This window comes from Colius striatus, chromosome 8 (genome assembly GCF_028858725.1).
Source record: "Colius striatus isolate bColStr4 chromosome 8, bColStr4.1.hap1, whole genome shotgun sequence".
In the NCBI taxonomy this organism is placed as follows: domain Eukaryota; kingdom Metazoa; phylum Chordata; class Aves; order Coliiformes; family Coliidae; genus Colius; species Colius striatus.
In genome coordinates, this window is record NC_084766.1 from 23,974,163 (window position 1) to 23,993,623 (window position 19,461).

The 19,461-nt window shown below is 53.7% G+C and overlaps 1 protein-coding gene across 1 annotated transcript; it reads right to left on the reverse strand.

Moving 5' to 3' along the window:
- Positions 1 to 1,471: 1,471 nt before the first annotated feature.
- On the reverse strand, positions 1,472 to 19,461 carry CNNM1 (cyclin and CBS domain divalent metal cation transport mediator 1). The gene is made up of 12 exons (XM_062001479.1): positions 17,946 to 19,461; positions 7,808 to 7,951; positions 7,121 to 7,261; positions 6,674 to 6,843; positions 6,387 to 6,486; positions 6,167 to 6,214; positions 3,909 to 3,971; positions 2,809 to 2,972; positions 2,444 to 2,612; positions 2,014 to 2,127; positions 1,800 to 1,916; positions 1,472 to 1,551 (listed from the first exon to the last, which is right to left on the reverse strand). Exons 1-12 carry the CDS (start codon positions 19,459 to 19,461, stop codon positions 1,472 to 1,474), a joined length of 2,826 nt encoding a protein of 941 aa, XP_061857463.1.

Sequence of the window (19,461 nt, forward strand, 5' to 3'; positions counted from 1 at the left end):
GGACAGTGCCCAGACAGGGATGCAGCTACTCCAGCTCCAGTTTTATCAGGGTTGGTGGACGGTGAGATTTCTGTCAGTATCTGTCGGGCTGTACTCCAGTGTGTGTATCCCACCGTTGTGTGTGCAATGGCACGCTATTAGCTCCTGTCCTTCCCGTCCTTGTGTGTACTGCTGCGGTGTAACTTGGCACTGCTCGGTGCTTTCCTGGCACCCAACAGAGAGCCCAGGTTCACAGGGAGAAACTGGCAAGCACCTGGTCCTCTACCTCCTCCTTTCAGCAACAGTGTTACTCCAGCCATGGCTCTGAGGGCAGCTTTGCAGCGTGGGAGAGGTGAGAACATTTGCCCTACTCCCATTGATACAGACAGGGCATCTCTCAGGGAGAAATCACTTTTAATGTTGATATCCCTGTCGCGTTCAGCCTCTACAAAAACTACGGCCTGCTCCGGAGCAACCCGCAGGCTCCGTGCGGAGGGGAGGATGGTTCGATGCGGCGTGGAGTGCCCTCCCCAGGAGGGGGCCTGGGCTGCCTGCCCCCAGCCAAGCAGGGCTCGGGGGTGCCGGGCTGTGAGGCTGGTCGGCCCTGGGCACAGCACTAAGCAGTGCAGGGGCCCAGGGCTGCGTGTGGCACCCCCAGCCAGCGCCTTCTTGCGGCTGAGACCACCTCTGTGCAGCCCGTCGTGCCAAGGGGCTGCGGGCCCTGCTGCCAGGGATGGTAAATGATGCTAAGGCCAGTCCTGGGGTGGGCCGCCCCTCCCTGCTCTGCCCGCAAGGAGGCTGTGCCAGACACTTCACCTTTCCTTTTCCCACCTCTTCCTTGTGACCAGATGCTACCAGGGGGCAGCTGGGCAAGGGCCCTCACACTCCAGCTAGCTGGTGCAGGCTGCCTGGGTGGCTTAGCCCTGCAGGAGGCACGTCCTTTCTCACCTGGGGATGGGGCTCTGCACAAGTGCTGTGGGGAGGGGCGGCTCGAGCGGGCAGGCGGGTGGGCAGCGAGCGAGTGCAGACCTGCTGCTGTTGAACGTGAGCCTCGAGGCTGGAGATCCTCATGCTGCAGACCTGGGAGACAGAAGGGCAACCTGGAGCAGGCAGACAGAGCTTGCGCCCTCCCTGGCCTGCTGCTGCTCAAGCCTACCACACCTTTCGTAGCCAGGCTCAGGGATATTGGTGCAGACACACGTGTCTAGGTGCGAAAACATGATTCAGGGTCTCTGTCTCTGACATCCACTCCTGCTCCAAGGATGGCTGGAGTCTGCAGCTACATCCCTTGCCCCTGCTTCAGCCCCCAGCAACATGTGTGCCTGCATGAGCTCCAAACCACATTGTTTGGCTTTGCTGCTTGAAACTTGATTTTATGCTATTAAAATGGAGTAACCTTCCACTCGCTGGGGCAGAAATATTGCACCAAGAGACAAGTTCCTACCTCCAGTCTGCATGGGCCTCCAGCACCGTGCTCCGGCCACGCTGCTGCTCAGGTGATTAATGGAGCAAGATTGGAGCTCTCTTCTGGCATCTGCTCACCCTCCGGCGACGACCGCTGCTTGCGCCCACCTGCAGCAACAAAGGTGCCTAGGGCTGGGGTGCTGGGGGCCAAGGGTGCTCAGGACAGGGTGCCTAGGGCTGGGGTGCTGGGGGCCAAGGGCACTCAGGACAGAGTGCCTAGGGCTGGGCCAGGACCAGGCGGCTGGCTCTACCTGAGCTAGCTCTGGTTGCAGGTTTGCCTGCTGCTGGGGTACTGCTGGGGAACTGGGCTGCCCCTCTGCTCCAGGCCAGCCCCTTGCAGGGTGTCAGTCACTCACTGAGCGGTCTCAGCAGCCTCCTGCCCAGCGTCTCCTCAGAGCTGCTCGGCGATGAGCTGCTCCCGGCCTCTCTTCCTGGTGACTCTGCCTCTAGGACGGCGCCACAGCACTCACTGTCTGCAAAAGTCCAGTGTGGCTGCAGCACCCCAGGGCAGTGCAGCCCTCACCACCCCCAGGCTCATGTCTGTGTCCCCCCTGCCCAAGCCAGACTCACTCTGCCGCTTGCTGTTCTCCTCATTGTCAGCCAGCTCCTCCTGGATGAAGGGGATGCCCTCCATGCGCAGGAACACAGACTCACTGGGACTGCGCAGCCCCTCGGAGCGGCTGCCTGCGGGGACATGGGGTGGGCGTGGGGCAAGGTGGGGAGGTGTTGTGCCCTGGGGTGGGACGCAGTAGGATGCCAGCCCCAGTAGCAGCAGGCCCCAGGGCCAGGGACCCCCACGGGACACAAGAGCCTGGCAATGAGGCGTAGAACAGCATCCATGGGTATACGAGTGCAAATACCCATGTGCCTGGGTTCATGTGCAACTTCACCTCAGCAGTGTGTACCCACCATGGCAGCAGGTCCCAGCAGTCCCCCAGGGGACAGGCAGCGTTGGCTAGTGGCAGGGGAGGGATGCTGGTGAGTTACTCACACATTACACTGTTTCTTTCATTCAGGAGGGTGGTGGGATCCTCCTTGGGTGTCTGTGGGGTTCCTCGTGCAGTTGAGGCCTTGGTTGAATCCCTGTCAAAGGCCTCCATGTCGGGGGACTGGGGTGAGCTGTCCATGCGGCTGGCCACCAGCGCATTGTGGTACTGCTGCCGGGTCACCTGGGCACACAGACGTGCATGCCCAGCTCAGTGGGCACTAAGCCCCACCAGGACCTCCCGAGGACTCAGTGGCACCAAAACCCTGGCCAGCAGGAATGCAGGGACTCCCCAGCAGGCTCCTCAGGCACAGTAGGGTGAAAAGGTACCTAGGCAGGGGGTGGCTGGGGAGGGACAATCACTGCCAGCCCAGCAGTACCTTGACAAACTGCACGTCGCAGAGGATGTGCACGGAGTAGTCGGGCGTGTAGATGTTGTTGCTGCTGCTGTGGAGCTGTGTGGAGCTGCCCCCGGAGTCGTTGTGCTCCCGGTTTGGGGACTCGGAGCGGTTGAGTCCGCTGCACCGCGACGGAGACCTGTTCACTGCCAGAGGGGATGGCACAGAGGACAACGCTCACTCATGGCATCACTTGGGTCCCTGGTGCTGGCGCAGGGCCAGGGCGGATTGGCCAGCTCCAGAGCTGGCAGGGGCCCTACAGAGACCTGCAGTGGGGTGTTCCTCGGTGCACGCTGGCAGCAGGGACTCTGTGCCATGGCAGTCCCACACAAACCGGGCAGGCAGGTACTGACCTGGCACTGGCAGCGGTAGTTAGTGCTGCTGCCTGGCTGTCACACTGCCTGACTGACAGCCCTCCTGCTAATGCATGGCATTTGGCACAAACTTTCATGGTTGCAGTTGGCAGCCCATGGGGTTTACTTAACCTGCCTTAAGAGCACGCTCCTGTCCACCTGACTCAGACAGAAGAGGAGCAGAGGCTGCCATGGCACGCTGACTGATGGCCTTTGACATGCAGCGTGATGGATTTTGTCTGGCCAGTGATTTATCAGGGAACAAAGTCAGCCTGTTCCTTGTACGGGTGACGTCAACATCTTGCTGACTTTGCTTTGCTGCTCAAACGCCTTTATATTATCCATATGGACAGAAAGTAAGCAAGACAGAGCAGTGTGCATGCAGGGCTGCGGGTAACCATGGGCAGATGCAGCAAGTAGCAAGAAAACCCAAGCACTGAGTGCAAGAAATTGCAGAACAGCATGGCAAAGCAAGTCTCAGCTATCCATGCCTCCCCTTTGTTCCCATCTCATTCTTCCTGGGGTTTGCATCTTACTGGGGAGGCTGTGGCAGGGACAAGGCTGCTGTCCCCAGACTGCCACCTGTGCTCCAACCAGTGAGGGGCTGCTCAGTGCGGGGTGCTGTGGGTGCTTCTCTCCTGACCCTGCCCAGCATGCATTGTGCACAGGGAGCTGGGAATAGCCTGGCACATGCAGGGGTCTCTGCATGTAACAGCCATGCCCTGTTACCTGGAGAGCCAGCCAGGGAGTCCCCTCTGCTGAAGGCAAAGGTACGGGACACTGAGACAGGCACTGCAGAGAGAGGGAGAGACGGGGAAGGAGGGATGGACGGAGGTGAGGGATGGAGGGGAGGGCCAGGGGCAGACAAAGAGGAAGAATGAGGAAAAGAATACACTGCCTCCAGTATCCCTTCCCACTCCTCTTACACCCTCCTGCTTCTGCTCTGGGGAGACACTCGACAGCCCAGGGCACAGGGACACAGACTTGAAGGCTGCTCTGTGATAAGAGAAGGGAGAACCAGCTCCTGCCAGACCTGTTTGCACAGCCACACATCTCCCTAGATCCACAGTGTGGGCAGAAAGCAACTTCCAACAGCTGAGTGCTAGCACCCTGCTTTAGTCCTTTGCCAGCCACTGCCAGGAGAGGGGACTGTGCAGTCAGCTCGTGCTGCCTTGGGAGATAGGCAGCAGCGAAAACAAGTCACTCTGCTTGGCACCTCCAATGCTTCTGTATGTGCAGGCAGCAAGCAGAGAGGGAACGTGCTTTGCAATAGCCTCCACACAGCCCCACAGCTGCAGGCAGGTGCTGGCAGGAGCCCCTCAGCATGATGCAGAGGCACTGGCACTCAGCTACCTGCAGCTCCCCACTAAGCCCAGGGTCTCAACAGACCAGGACCTTGCGTCCAGGGCTGCCTGACCCATTGCCACAGAGGGAGTGAGGCACTGTGCATTCCCTTTCCATGTTTTCTTGCCATGGGACACAGCAGCATTGACAATTTCAAGGGCAGGCTCTTCCCCTCACTGTGGCCTGCTGCCCACACAGCATCCCTGGGCCATACCACAGAGGTGGAGGGCTCCATGGGGAAAGATAAAGAGACTAGCAGCCTCGTTAACACCTCCTGATGCCTTTCACCTTTGCTCTCACTGCTGAAAGCACCCACCTCAGAAGCAGTGGGAGATCTAAGCCCTCTAGCTGCCAGCCCCCTCCTCTCCTCCAGCCATCGCCACGCTTCCAGCAGCTGCCACCCCTCCTGTCCAGGGCATGCTGCCCTGCCCTCAGCCACGGTGCCCACAACATGACTGCAACACTCTAGGAACCATCCACTGCCTATGTCATTCACATTTTAAAATTGCTTCAAAGGTAAAAAACCGCAAGACATTTTCCCTGTAGCCCCCTCCTTCCCATCTCCTTCCCTCATAACTCCTGTTCCTCACTTGCTTCTGGATTGAAACTTTCTGCAAATAAAAATCCAAGCAAAGGCATCAGACTGCCCAGAACAACCTCGTCCAGCAAAGGACAAAGGACAGGTAACCACCAGCCCTAGCTCCCTGCTCCTCCTCCCTGCCCCGTGGAGCCAGCCATGCCCCAGCCACCAATGCCAAAGATTGCCTGGTGATAAAAAAGTTGTGTAACAATGGTTAATTAATAACAAACTGTTACATGCTCTGAATTCTCCTCTGTGACACATTACACTCATTTCTTCAAGGAGAAAGGAGGACAACCAGCCTGAAAAGGGAGATGCCCTGTGACCTCTGCCTCCTTGCTGGCTGGGGGTGTGGGACTGCATATATCCCGTGCCATGCAGGGTGGCTGGATGGTCAAAAACATGTGAGCATGTTACATGTGAGCATAGGGAGCAAAGGAGCCCCACGTGGCCACGTCCTGTCAGGCAGCACTGACCAGCAAACAAGGGCATGGGGGCTGCCCTGATTAGAGCTCCCCCTCAACTCCTGCAAGCAGGGAAGCTGTTCTTTAATCCATCAGGTCTGCAGGCAGGGAATTTACCAGGGACTAGAGTGTCTTCACTCAGCTAATTTCCAACCCCTGCCCCCCTAACACACATGCAAATAGCTTATAGGTAAATTGACCCATCTATCTGATAGCCCCCATTCTCCTGACATGGGACCCATGTTTGGCTCATGCTCCAAGCTTCAGGAATGCAGAGGTATTATTCTGAGAACTAGATGCACCATGCCAGAAGTCTCAGGGTTTACTGCTTTCACTTGTGTGGGCACACAGCTGCCTGTGGGCAGTGCCCTTTGCGGTGCCTTTTGCAGTGCCAGCCATGCTGGTGAAACCTCAAAGGGTCCTCAGACTCCCTCTGCAGGGACTCTGCTGCATCAGCTACTCTGCCTGTTTCTCCACTGAGGTAAGGCACAACCTCGGTGCACAGCCTGTTACTCTGTATTGGGTGTAAACTCATCCCTTCTCCAGACAGCGCCACCCAAGAGAGGTTTTGGAGCCTCAGCCTACCTTGAAATACTTACATAGGAAGGAGGATCCAGCCAGGCTGCCCACTTTCCGCACGTCGTTATCTGAAATGACAGTTTGACGTGTAGGACTTGCAGAATAAGAGCTCCCACCTGCCCCATACCTCACGGACAGGACCCTCCACTCCCAGCCAGCCCTTCTGGCCATCAGTCAGCTTATCCCTGAGGAGGCTGCAGAAGCAAAGGCAGGGCTGGAGGGAGCCTGCAGAATCCTTACCTGAAGAGACAACAGCCATGATGGCGGGGACACCGTAGTAGGTGAATGCCCCGTTCTCAAACCGCAGCCCTTCCTTGCCAACCTCCACTTCCACTTTCCCCTGGAAAGAGAAGGAAACCCTCCTCAGACAGGCACCCTGCACTCCTGGCCATTGACCCAGGGCTGCAGGAACCTCTACCACCCCATACGAGAAGATGGGCATCTCTGCTGGCAGGAGTAGCCCAGAGCAAAGGGGCAAGGACAGACAGGCCACCCCCTGCCACTTTCCTCAACACTGCCCCAGGCACCTGCAAGAGGAGGACGAAGTAATCGACAGGGCGGTTGCGCTGGTAGAGGTAATGCTCTGCTGCCTTCTTGTTCTTTCGGTCATACTTGAGCTCCTGGATGACATTGGGGTGTTTCAGGAGTCGCAGCAGGATCTTCTCGGAGAGGTAAGGGGACTTGAAAGGCTCCACTTCTAGAGGGGAGGCAATACAGGCTTACTCAGCAGAGCCGGGGCTGGCAAATACCTCTTGTCCTCTGAGCTGCCTGGCCTCAGCCTCAGCACCTTGTTGCACAGAGGGGAGCCAAATGCAGACCCATGATGGTGGAGCAGCAGGATGACCAGAATGGGGGTTCAGGAAGGTAGAAACTGTTTGCTGAGGGGGAAGCTCAACCCAGGAACAGCTCAGGGATGCCCTGTGGGGCTGGTGCTGCTGCAGAGAGACACGGGGCTTGCACAAGGGCAAGGGTACCTGTTGCCATGAACCGATGGGTAGCCAGGAGGAGCTGCGGGGAGATCTTCACCTTCATCTCACTGTCCGATAGCCTGAAGATGGAGAAGTCCTGGGGCTTGCGTCCCCGGTGCGGTACCCGCTCCTTCTTCCGATTGTCAGCTGTGGGGCAGAGCAGAGTAGTCGCCTGCCTGCAGCAGCCACAAAGCCACTGCACCTGCAGGACCCCATACCACATGCAAACATCTGCAGAGAGGCATGTCCTGCTGCACCCTACAGCAGGGCAGCAAGGCACATAAAGTGTGCCTGGCTTCACAGCCTCGGGAGCAGCTCCCTGCAGAGGGAGCACAGTGGTGACACACACTTCTTTCTTAGGAACAAGTCCTGGGTTGCCCTGGCTGATGCATGACCCAGAGCTGGAAATGAGCTTGGGAACCAGCTATGAGCACCTCACACCCAGTACCCATATCCTTGGGCCAGGTCCTGCTCAGCACTTCCTGCTGATGCCGGTGCTTCTCTGTCTCGAGCATTCGAGACTCCCTGACATCTGACCAGCACATCTCCATCATTCTCTCCCACCATGACTGTGAATTGCTCTGGGGAAGGACCATGATTTGCTCTGGCCTGTTTCCTACCCACATGTCTGTCTGTCTGTGTAGGCTCCCACCCTGTCTCCTGCAACCGCAGTAGCTGCTCTGGGACACTAACTGTACAGATCCGTCTCATCCAGGATCTCGGACTTGATGATCTCCTCAATGACATCCTCCAGTGTGACAATGCCCATCACCTCGTAGAATGGGTCTCCTTCCCCTTCGTTGTTCACCCGCTGCACAATGGCCAGGTGGGACTTTCCTGCAGGGGGAGAGCAGAGCAGCAGTGAGACCCTCACCCACGGCGAGAGGAGTGCCCAGCACAGCGGGCTGGCTGGTGGCCAGGGCTCATGGGGGAGGTACAGATCATGGCCAAACCTCAGAAGCAGCCACTGTCATCCAAAGCCACCCTGACTGTGCCAACCCAAGGAGAAAGGCTGGACACACAGTGCAGCCTAACAGGGCTGCTACTCCCCAGGCTGATTTCTAGGTGTCACAGGACTCGGCCTGGCTGTCTTTTGGGGCTGCTTACTTTCTTTACCCAGGTAATCTGCCTCGAGTCACTCCATTTAGCTCTTTGATAGCCTTCTGTGCAGGACTGAGGTGTACATTGTAACAACTGTTTCTTGCTTGCCTTTGGCTTCACTGGCACAAAATAAGTCTAACAGAGCAATGAGACAGCATCCTCCAACAGAAATGTGAGTGTGTCTTTGGGCTCTACTGGCTTCCCTCATCCTCCTGATCTTTTCTTATTCTGATGTTAATTATCTTTCCTATCAAATTGCCAGGAACAATCTTTCTATTCATCACTGTCTGGACCAATCCTAAATCTTTTCTTAAAACACAGGCAAAGTCTCCAGCTCCTTGGAACGGCAGCTGTTTTTGATGCAGAAACGTAAATGTTTGTTTGCAGCTTTCAGCCCAGCTTCTGCAGAACTCTTGGGTGAGCCATCTGGATGCAGAGGCAGTACACTTTTAAAGCCAGCAGCTTACACCTGAATGTCTTCTCCAAATCCCATCTCTGACAGCACCTCCTCTCTTGCCTTAAACAAGAAGCCTGGGACCAAGACCTTCATCTGCATGATGATGACTCCTGCCTGGAAGTCACAGTCTTTCTCAGTCACAGTTTCAGCTTCCTCACTTGCCCTAGTAAGCTGGCAGTTCTGCTGACACATTCTTGGGCTTCCTGGTTTTGGCATACTTGAAACATTGCTATTGGTTTTCACATGTCCAGCTCTCTGAAAGATGTTTTGGCTTCTTCAGCTTCTCCCTTCCTGCTCTGATTTATGCTCCCGCTCAGCAGCTTGACTGGAACTCAACTTTCAAGCCACAAACAACTTCTGGATTTCTAGCTCCAGTGTATTCTTGGACCAGCTAATGAACAGCACCAGTTTTCTTACTGCCTCTGTGGCTCCTACACAGATTTGGAACTTCTAGTTTTACTCAAAAAATTTAAAATGTCCTTCACCATCCCCAGAGCCAACAACTTCCTCCACCTCTGTTTGCGTCCCTGGGGTCTCCTGTTGCAATGCCAACACAAACTCAACTGCACCACAGGCTCTGCAGGGACCTCCAGAAACCTGCAAACACCTTATTTTCCCCACAGGCCCAGATCTGAGGTCCTTGAATGGCAATGGTCACCCAAAACAGGGGCAGGTCCCTTCTGCTACGCAGCTTCTGCACCTGCTTCTCTCCTAATGCCTCCCAGACAAACTCTCCTGCTGCTCTGGGCGAGGGGAGGCGAAGGGGGTTTATGTATCGTGATGCAACAGCGGTGGACTCCTGCCTGTGGCACAGCTCCCTCCCACCCCACTAGTGCCTTGTGGCTTGTCCCTGAGGAGGGACAGGACGAGAACACACATGGCAGACCTGTAGTCCCACCAAACACATCTTGCTGGGGACCACACGACCTTCAAATAATCTTGCTCTGGATCTGAGGTGAGCGAATGACATTTCTCAGCCAAAGATCAGCACTGTACATGCTTCACAGCAAAGCTGAGGCATTTTCCACAGTATAAATTCCCTTCTCCTCATACCAAGCTTTTATTGCAAGATTTCAGAGAGCAGCTCACTGCTTCCCACGCCTACAGAATTAGAAATGAGAACATAATATTGCAGCAGGTAGCACTGAGATGCACTTTAAAAAAGGAAATCAGTAGCCTCGGGGCATCAAAAATTCAGCCTGTTCTTTGGATTGGGCTGTTTCACTCCTTTTTGTACAGGGGCTTGTACATCTTGTCTGTTCAGTGGGTAATAAAGCAACATGACTTGAGACTTGAAAAGAAAAAAGCAGTGGAGTTGGCTGCAAGACAGCAGCAACAGCTATGTTTCATCTTAGCAAAGTCCAACTTTTGAAAAGGTCTCCTTTGCCAAGCACTGGGGCCATCTGGTCTCCTAAGAGTCCTCGGGTGAGCGAGGAGAGGGGAGAAGTTATTTATTTTGGCCAAAAGCTTGTTGTTAATGACATTTACATGCAACTCAAAACCACCCAGCCCTTACAAAACGCTTAAGTGCTACTTCAAGGCAGTCAGAGAGTAATGGAGGCAATTGTTTTTTTGGCCAAACACCTAAACCGACACTGTACTTTACTGTAGAGCAGCCTCAAAGAAATGTGATTCCAGATCCATGTTCACATAGCAGCAAATGAGATTATTTAGAAATAACCCAGCCCTGTTAGTCTGGAAGCAGACCCACGGTTCCACCGCACAGGGGGCAGAGCCAGGAGGGCTGTTAGAGTACTCAAAAGTTCATTATTTTCACAGAAAATAAACACTTGTAGCCACACTATAAACCCCCAGGTTTAGGTTTCCAGGCTAACAACCACATTAGAGGTGCAGCAGGTACCAGTGATGGAAAACTGTTGCAATTTGTGTGGTTGCTCCTGGCCTACCTTGAGGGAGCTGATCCTGGCTCATGCCTGACCAAAAACCACTCCAAAACCCGCTGCCATCCCTCGCAGAGCTGGGTGCATGAGAAGGACATTTGCTGGGTGCAAACGACTGCCTGAAGGACATTTCCCACTTGAGGGACATGAGATCCTTTGCAAAGTCCTGTCTCCCAGTCCATCTGGGTTCCGGGTCTCCTCCCTGAACTTTTTTTAGCAGACCCTATAAATCTGGCAGTTTGCAGCTGCCCTGGCTGTATGGTCATGGCTTGTTCTCTCATGGGCTGGAGGTGCTGCCATGCTCAGCTGTATCCCCCTGCCTGGCCCTGGGAACTACTATACTTGCACGGAGAAAAAGCAATTGCTTTTGGAGCAAGCATGAGGGCAGAACCCTGTCTGGAAGCAATGCCTAAGTGGCACAGGAACAGACCTGGGGACATCAGAGAGGTCACATTCTCTTCTCCAGCTCTTACCTTGCAGGTCTGCCTCAGCCAGAGTATGAGAGAGAGAGATCTCTTCAAGGAAACCCTGAACATGATCTAAACCAGATTTAAGATCTGTGAAACTGACTCCAAAGCCCGTGCTATTGTAACTGCTGCTTGATAGCTCAAATGAAATGAATTGTAAGGGTGAGCTGCTTCCCCACCAGCAAGCTGTCACATGTGAATTTAACAGGGCTATTGCTGATGCAGGAAAGCTCAGTGAAGCACTTGAGAATGAAAGCCTTTGTTTGGCAAATGCTAGAACAAATGGGCAATTAACTTTACTTGTGCAAATAGCTCCCCAGGACTGCTCTCACACAGGAAGTCCATAGGTGATTAAGTGTCCGCTCAGCATGGGATACAACTGTACTAAATTCTTTATGAGCTACATGAAATCTGCTCTTTTCAAACAACAGCTTCATTGGAAAGTTAATGCCTCCATGTGCTAAATTACGGCGCTGATATAAACAGCTGAAAGCTTCCGGATGGAGCAAGCAGCTGAAGGGATGTCAAAAGCTTTTATGCACATTTTTAGGAACCTTGCTTTTCATAGGTACCTAAATGACCTTGGGCTCACAGATCCACCTCAAACCATCCTCCCCGATGGGAGAACAGGGTCTGAACACATGGAAAAGTCTTTGCTTGTGGGAAAGAAAGTGCTGTTGGCTGCAAATGTAGCCCAGACTACTTTCTTATCATTTTTTATGTAGGTGCTGTGCCAGAGGAATGTTAAAGATGCTTTAGCCTTATCTCTCATTCCATGGGATGAGCACTCTGAGCATGAAATTTATTTTCATGAATTTTATGGTAAGATCTAAAGCTCTTCCTAGATCAAAGGTACAGGCATAAGCCATGAACCATTAAGAGCTACAAAATGGAAGAGGGGAAAAAAGAGAGTAATTGGTAAATAAGTTTGATTCATGCAAGAGCCATGATGTAGCCAAAATCTGCTTTCTGTATGCTTTTTATCCATGCTCTTACTTGGGCCAGGGGCTGCCAGCATCTCCCTGTCTCCTTGCAGACTTGCAGCTGAAGTGGGGACCCTGATTTGGACTTCCTGACCCTGAAACGTGTGTGAGTGTGCTCTTGTGTTACCGCAACTTGGCACCAACGCTGAAAGTACTCACCAGAGGACTTGCACCTAGAGGCAATGCACATCTACACCTAAACAGGGGGGCTGTGGGGGCACCCAACTCTATGGGGAACCAGAGCTATGCAAAGGCAAAACTGTAAATCCTAATCTAATGTAGACCCTCTACAGAGATGAGAACTTCATCTGCTTGCATTTGTCCTCATCAGAATACAGAAGCCTGTCTCATGCTCTGGTGCTGCTCTTAACCTCAAGGAAAATTGGGGAAAAAGATGTGATATTTGGAAGAGCTGAAGTATTAGCATGGACAAAAACAGATCATGGGGTTAAGGGGGGGATTACAGGAGACATGGAGTCTCCTCTTCCATCTACAGTACAACAGGATGCTGGGTCCTGGGTATCATTCTGTCTACCCACAAATGGTGGGTCCCTTTGCATGTTACTTGGAGCCATAGGAAGCCATCAAGGATGCTGAGGCTTTCTGAAGCTAAAAAAAAAACTTCTAGAGAATCAATGCAAAATTGTTTTCATTGGTGTCTGTAGTGCAGGCCACTTTAACTCTTTCCTGTAGCTCAGTCTGCAGGTGCCTTTGACAGCTCCTGAGAGGGGGATGGTTGACTGGGTACCCTCTCTGCCAAGGACAGAGCTCCTCTCTTGCTTTGCTGAGCACCTTCCCACAAGAGGCCTGCTCCTGGGCTTGCTGGTGTGGGGTAAAGCAGCCAAGGGTTCACACTAAGATTCAGCACAGTCTGGGGAGGAAAGCCAAGGAACATTTCATGTAGAGTTGCCGCAGGAGTCACTGAGACCTTCCTTTGTGTATCAGCACCTCACCCACCCTCAGCCTGGCAATTGCCCCTCAGGAACATGCAAGGGATAGTTCCTGGGTAACAACCAGCTCCTTAACCCACACAACTAGCTAAAGAGGCTGCTGCTTCAGCCAATCAAGCTGCCCAGGACAGTGGCTATCACACTTGCAGAAATCTCTTGAAGGCAAGTGCTTGCAGTGTCTGCAAGCTCAGAAGGCAGTTAGTAAGAAAACCAGTTGAAATGGTACTGACCCCAGTTCCTGGCAAGTGTAAGCAACTTTTCCAGCTACATTAAATTTGTGTAAGTCTAATAGAGGCTCTGGAGTATTCTTAAAAGCAAACCAGACCCCAGGACAGAGCTGTCTTCCATAAGACAGGCTGTTTTTCCTGCTAAGCCAGGAAGTATGGTTTTGGAAAAGTTACTTTTAGTAACTTTCAAAAGATGCCAAACCACAGAAGGAAACTGCCCTGCTGCAGAAAATAAATGAACCTAAGAGAAAATTTCCACTGTTTCCCTGTCAGAGGACGGTTATTTACTGAAAGGTGCCACTGCTGTATATAGACTCTCACCAGAAATTAGTCAACAAAAAGCTAGAAATTACTTGAGCAATGGGATAAGACTATGACTTCCCAAAGGCATCACAGAACAAGGAGGTGGATCTAACAGAAGAGCTGCCCATGAGAACTTATGCCATCTGTCGCCGGACTGAAGCTGCAACATGCATTACTTCAGTTATCTTCTTGGAAGGGAGGAGAAACAGACTGCATCACCCACAGCATTCCACACTAAATTCAGTAGTTTCAGCTTCTTTCAGGCTGCAGGTGGCAAAGGTGCTGTTCTGGTGTGCACTTTCTTATTTCTAGAGAAGAAAGGACGTGGATTTTGTTTAGTGCCCTCCCCTTAGCACTTCTGTGTAAATGCTGCACAACTACTACGCATGCCTTCTACAATGGCCTCATCCACCTTGGCAAAATGGGTGTCCAGGACTCATTATTTCTGAGTCCATTCCACTGAGTTTTGATGAGAAGATAAAGCCAAAATCATCTTCAAGCACAAGTATTTCCTTCCTTCAGCTAGACCCGTCTCATGCTGCTGCAATGTTTTCCAACAGTTTCTGCAGCTGCCCTGCTCTTTTGGGCTGTGGGCTGAAGTCCAAGCTCTCCTCTCACAGGCCAGTGCCACCTTGGGCTGCTGTCTGCAGTCTCCTCTGGGATTTTCCCAGTTCCCATTAGTGCCCCCAGTGTCAGCATCAGTCTCCAGGAATTAGTGCCAAAGGAGACACTGAAGGATGCCAGCAGCAGCAGGCTTGCAGAGAAGCAGGTGTGAAGGGATTGACCAGTCCTGCTGTGATGAGGCAGGGAACAGGTTTTGTCACCCAGGAGCTCACAGTTGCTCTTGGGTGCTGTAACCACACGGGGCCATTAGCTCCCTAAGAGCTGCTGAAGTGTATGCTGTCATTTTCATACAATTTAAATATTTTGGCAAGCTGATGCTGCAGAAGTACCCTTCCCGAGGTGAGTGGAAGGTGATCTCATTTACACAGGGTCCAGCTGGCCAAGAGAATATTTAGGACTCATCTATGGATTAAACTGAAGACAAATATCAATAAATCTTAATGGAACTGAGCTCAAACAAGGTTAGGTACCGAGCTCAAACAAGGTTAGGTGTTGAGCATACCTAGAAACCAACAAAGGAAACTTCCCTTCAAACCCTTCTATGAAAAGAATGGAGAGTAAAAAAAATGATCCTCTTCATAGTTAGGACAGCACAACAAGGTAAACAAGGGTAATATATAGTGTGATAGCAGTGAGGAGGAGGAGGAGAGACAGAGAAGGGAAAGTGCTGACGGAGGTGTGAGCAAGTGTCCCCACATGCTGTATTTAATCATCCCCTGACATTTTCAGTAAGAAAGAACAAGTGTTTGTGTACTGTGGCAAGGAGCTCTGGCAGTGAAACTGTGTTACTTATACATTATGCAAAAAAAAAAGAAAAAAATATGTTATGGATACAGTGGATGTGGCAGAACATGAATCATCAGTGAAACAGATCAGAAGTATCCATTGCTGTCCAGGAAAAAAAGATATAAAATGTGATGGGTATTTTGTATAAACCCTGTAATAGCAAAAATAAATAAAGGATACAAAACCTGTTTGAATTAATCATGGGAGAAGGAAAAGCAAGCTGGTAAGGCTTCTCTAGAGGTCTCCTGGAGACCTAAGGACCTGGAGGTGATTATCAATGCTCATTCTTACTGTAGACTTTAATTTCCTAGAAAGAGACTGGGTCTTTCCAATGGGAGCATTTGCTGTCCTGCAGGCAGCTTGGATGTGCAAAGTGATGAATGCCTTCATTAAGCACTCACTGAACCAACAAGTAATCAGCCTACTCTCTAATTAGTGGAGGTGTCACAGAAGACCTGGCCATGGAAAGCATCCTTGATTGGATCAAACAAGATATTTCACCATAATTCAAATGGACACAGAAAAGAAGACAGTGATGAAGATTCTTAATTAAAACTGGCAAATCTTTATTTTAGAAGTTAAATAGTCAAGGAGCTGAAACAGCAGTGGATGGGACCGATGGCAGCTGGGAGTGAACATCTGAGCTGGCAGCAAAACCTGTATTTGGAACTGAGAAAGGGGTTTAGGAGGAATTCAGGGCTGGGCTAGGGGGTGGCTCTGTATAAACACAGGGTGCTTACAAACACAAACACCTACAAATAGGGGAAAGATTAATCAGAAGAAAACAGCAACACCTGGGGAAAAGAACATTTTGGGGAAGAGCTGGAATTGCTAAACACCATGCTGAGTTTGATATTAAGACCAAAAGCAAGGCTTTCCAGCCATGTAATTTAGACAACGCAAGGAGAAAGAAGGTGGGAGCAGAAAGAAGTTTTTGGGACAGCTCTACATGACGGATTAAGCAAAACACCCCAGAAGGCCACAATGGCAAACAGATCATAGAATGGTAGGTTGGAAGGGACCTTTAGAGATTATCCAGTCCAACCCCCCTGCAGAAGCAGAGTCACCTAGATCAGGTCACACAGGAATATGTCCAGGCAGGTCTTGAAGACCTCCAAGGAAGGAGACTCCACAACCCCTCTGGGCAGCCTGTGCCAGGGCTCCCTCACCTGAACAGTTAGTTTTTTCTTATGTTTAAGTGGAACTTTTTGTGTTCCAGCTTCATCCCATTACCCCTTGTCCTGTTGCTAGCTACAATAGAAAAAAGGGATGTCCCAACCTCCTGATACCCACCCTTTAGATATTTATAAATGTTAATAAGATCATCCCTCAGTCTCCTCTTCTCCAGACTAAAATGTAAGGGAGGAAGATGTAAGGGAGGAAGAGCCTGAAGTGAAGTGCCAAGAGTTAAGTGGAGAAAAGCTGAAGAAAGATGAATAATCTTCATTTGAGATGAGAACTAGAATGCGAAAGTGTAGGGCAGGTAGCAAGGCTTGTTAATATACCTGTTGGATCAGAGAGTAGCATGCACAAAGAACATCTGTTTAAGCAGGGCAGAGAGGAGAGCAAGCAAAGGGCAGTGAGCTAAGCAACCACAAGTCCATTTCTACAGGTGTATTGATCCATAGAGTACCACAAGGCTAAAGGATAAATTTGGAGAGGGAAGTAGTTGAAGACATCAGAGGAAATCATACCAAGTGCAGGGGAGGCTGACCGTGAGGGACTGCATCAAACTCATCTGACATCTTTGGTAGTATCAAACTCTTCAGACAAGGAAGAGATAGCAGAGACCTCGGGTGAACTTCAGTAATGTATCATGCAGGAAGCCACAGTTAAGGAGGAACTACAAAGGGCATCAGCAGTTAAGAAGAGGAGAGACAGCCACTTATGTTAAAAGAGGCAAGGAGGGGACACACTACCAAGGCTGAGCCCAGAGAGCAATCTTAGCGCTTTTGCTAACAGTCTCAGGATAAAGCACGGCAACTTGCTGATGTGCACCACTGAGAGACTCTGGTTGTACAGAGGGTCCCAGGGTGGGGGACACACACAGCTGTGCATCTCCAGAGATGATGCTGACCTCCATCTATATGATGATCACTTTCCTGGCTCACAGGAAAGCTTCCAATCCTCCCCTCCTCCCAGCTCTAAAAGCCAGCAGAGAGATGACTCAGAGAGAGGCTTTTTCTGTATCTGGGATGGACCAGGTTGGCCTTCCTCACATGATCGGCTCTGCTTGCGGCAGAGCGGCCCCAGGCAGCCCAGGAGCTGAGTGCTGTCCTCCCACATTACATAATGCAGGATGTCACCACTGCAGCCATTTCTTACAAGAATCACCACAGTATGACGTACTGAGCAACACGCAGCAAAACACAATTCGGGGGGGGGGGGGGGGGGGAAACATGCTGTGTGTACTTTGAAGGCATGGTTAATGAAATACAGCTCTCAGCATCTCTGGGGCTGCTGCCAGCTGCTGCATCATGAATACTGTCACAGCTGCAAGAAAACAAAGTACAGCTCTTTCTTTAGGCTTTTCTTCCTTTAAATCACTTGCTCAGAAACACTTTCTAGATCTGCTTCTCACTGCTAAGCTGAAAATGCAACAGCTAAGGAGCATGATGAGGTCTCCTGCCATAAACTCCTCTGTGCAGAAGAGTGGTGAATGTGGCCTCACCTGGGCAAACACACCCTGCCCATACTGCCAGGCCACCACAAAGACATCAACCCTGCAGGACAGCCTCACACGCTGGGCCAGTGACCTCTGAGGCTGAAGGCTCTTATACTCTCCTTAACATCCCAAGCACGACCAGTAGAGCAGGCCCTTGCTCCACCCAGGAGAAGTTCCAGCTGGTGACAACAGGATGACCATCAGACCAGCGCATGCAGGGCCCAGCTCCCTCCCAGCATCCCCGGTACCTGCCAGGTCCTGTCAGGAGGCCAAGTGGGGTGGGCTGTGGGGGCTGCTGACCTGGGAATCACTGGGGGTGCAGAGGGGTGCAGGGGGAGCCCAGGAGGTGGTGGCCCAGCGGCCTCACCCTTCTTGAACTCCTCAAGCAGTGTGTCAAGGCGCGTGTCGTTGAAGACGCAGTGGAGCGGGCGGCGGTAGAAGCGGGTGACAGTCTGCAGCGGGGTGCAGTCATCAGGGTCAACGAAGGCCAGGTCCTTGACGAACAGCAGGTCGACAATGTTGTCGCGCCGGTCGCCTTCATAGACGGGGATGCGGGTGTAGCCGGAGCGAAGGATCTCAGAGACAGTGGCAAAGTCCAGCACGGCGTCAGCACGGAGCATAAAGCAGTCGGCCAGTGGCGTCAACACGTCCTCCACCACCTTGGTGCGCAGCTCCAGCGCGCCCTGCACCATGGCCAACTCCTCCCGCACCAGGTCGCCGTGGGGACCGGCGGCACGCAGCGTCTCCAGCAGCCGCTCCCGCGTGGAGAAGACGCTGAGCTCCTGCCGCAGCGCCCAGTCCAGCAGCCGGCTGAGCGGGTAGCAGAGTGGGAAGGCGGCCAGCATCAGCAGCCGGGTGAGGCATAGGGTGCGGGAGGCGATGGCCAGCCCGTGCCGGGAGCAGACGGAGTAGGGTAGCACCTCTCCGCCCAAGAAGACGGCGGCGGCGCACAACACCACCGGCAGCCAGGGAGCTCCCCGCGGCCCGCCCGCCGCCGCCGCGCCGCCGGGCAGCGAGGAGCAGAGCCAGCCGGCCAGCGCCGCGTTGGCCCCGGCCTGACCCAGCAGCAGCGTGCACAGCAGGTAGGTGCCGCCGCCGCCGCGCACCGCCTGCACCCGCCGCGCCTGCTCCCGCTCGGCGGCCGAGCCGCTGTTGCGGAGGACGCGGAGCTCCAGCGGGTCCAGCGAGAGCAGCGAGAGGCGCAGCCCGCTGAACAACGCCGACAGCCCCAGCAGCAGCAGCGCGCCCAGCGCCCGCAGCCAGCCCGCCTCGGGCAGCGGCAGCAGCCAGGCGCCCAGCGCCGGGGCGGCCGGCCGGACCCGCAGCAGGAAGCCGCCCGCCGCCCCGTGATGCGCCCAGGCCCGCCCGTCCCAGGCGCAGAGCGAGAAGAGCCGCCCGCCCGGCGCCGACGCCGCCTCGCCCTTGCGCGGCTCCCGCACCCGCACCTCGGCCAGCGCCGAGCCCGCCGCACCGCCCGAGCGCAGCGGCCCCACCACCTCCACGTCCGAGGCCCAGGCGCTGCGCTCCCGGCACCGCTCCGCCGGGCCCCGCGCCGTCTTGCCCTTGCCCCCCGCCGCCGCCGGAGCCGCCTCCTCGATGAAGACGAGCCGCGGCTCCCGCTCCCCCGCCGGCCCGCGGCTGCCGTTGCCTTCGGGCGGCGGCTGGAAGTAGAGGCGCAGGAGGAAGCGGCTGCCCTCCGCCGCCTGCACCGCGCCGCCCTCCAGGGACACCCGGCCCGGCGCCGTGTCCTCGGGCCGCAGCCCCAGCAGCCAGGCGGCCCCGGCCGGCGGCCGCGGCGACAGCGAGAAGAAGAGCAGTAGCACGGCACCCCGGCTCCTGCCCCAGCCGCCGCCGCCGCCGCGCCCCGGGCCCGCCGCCGCCAT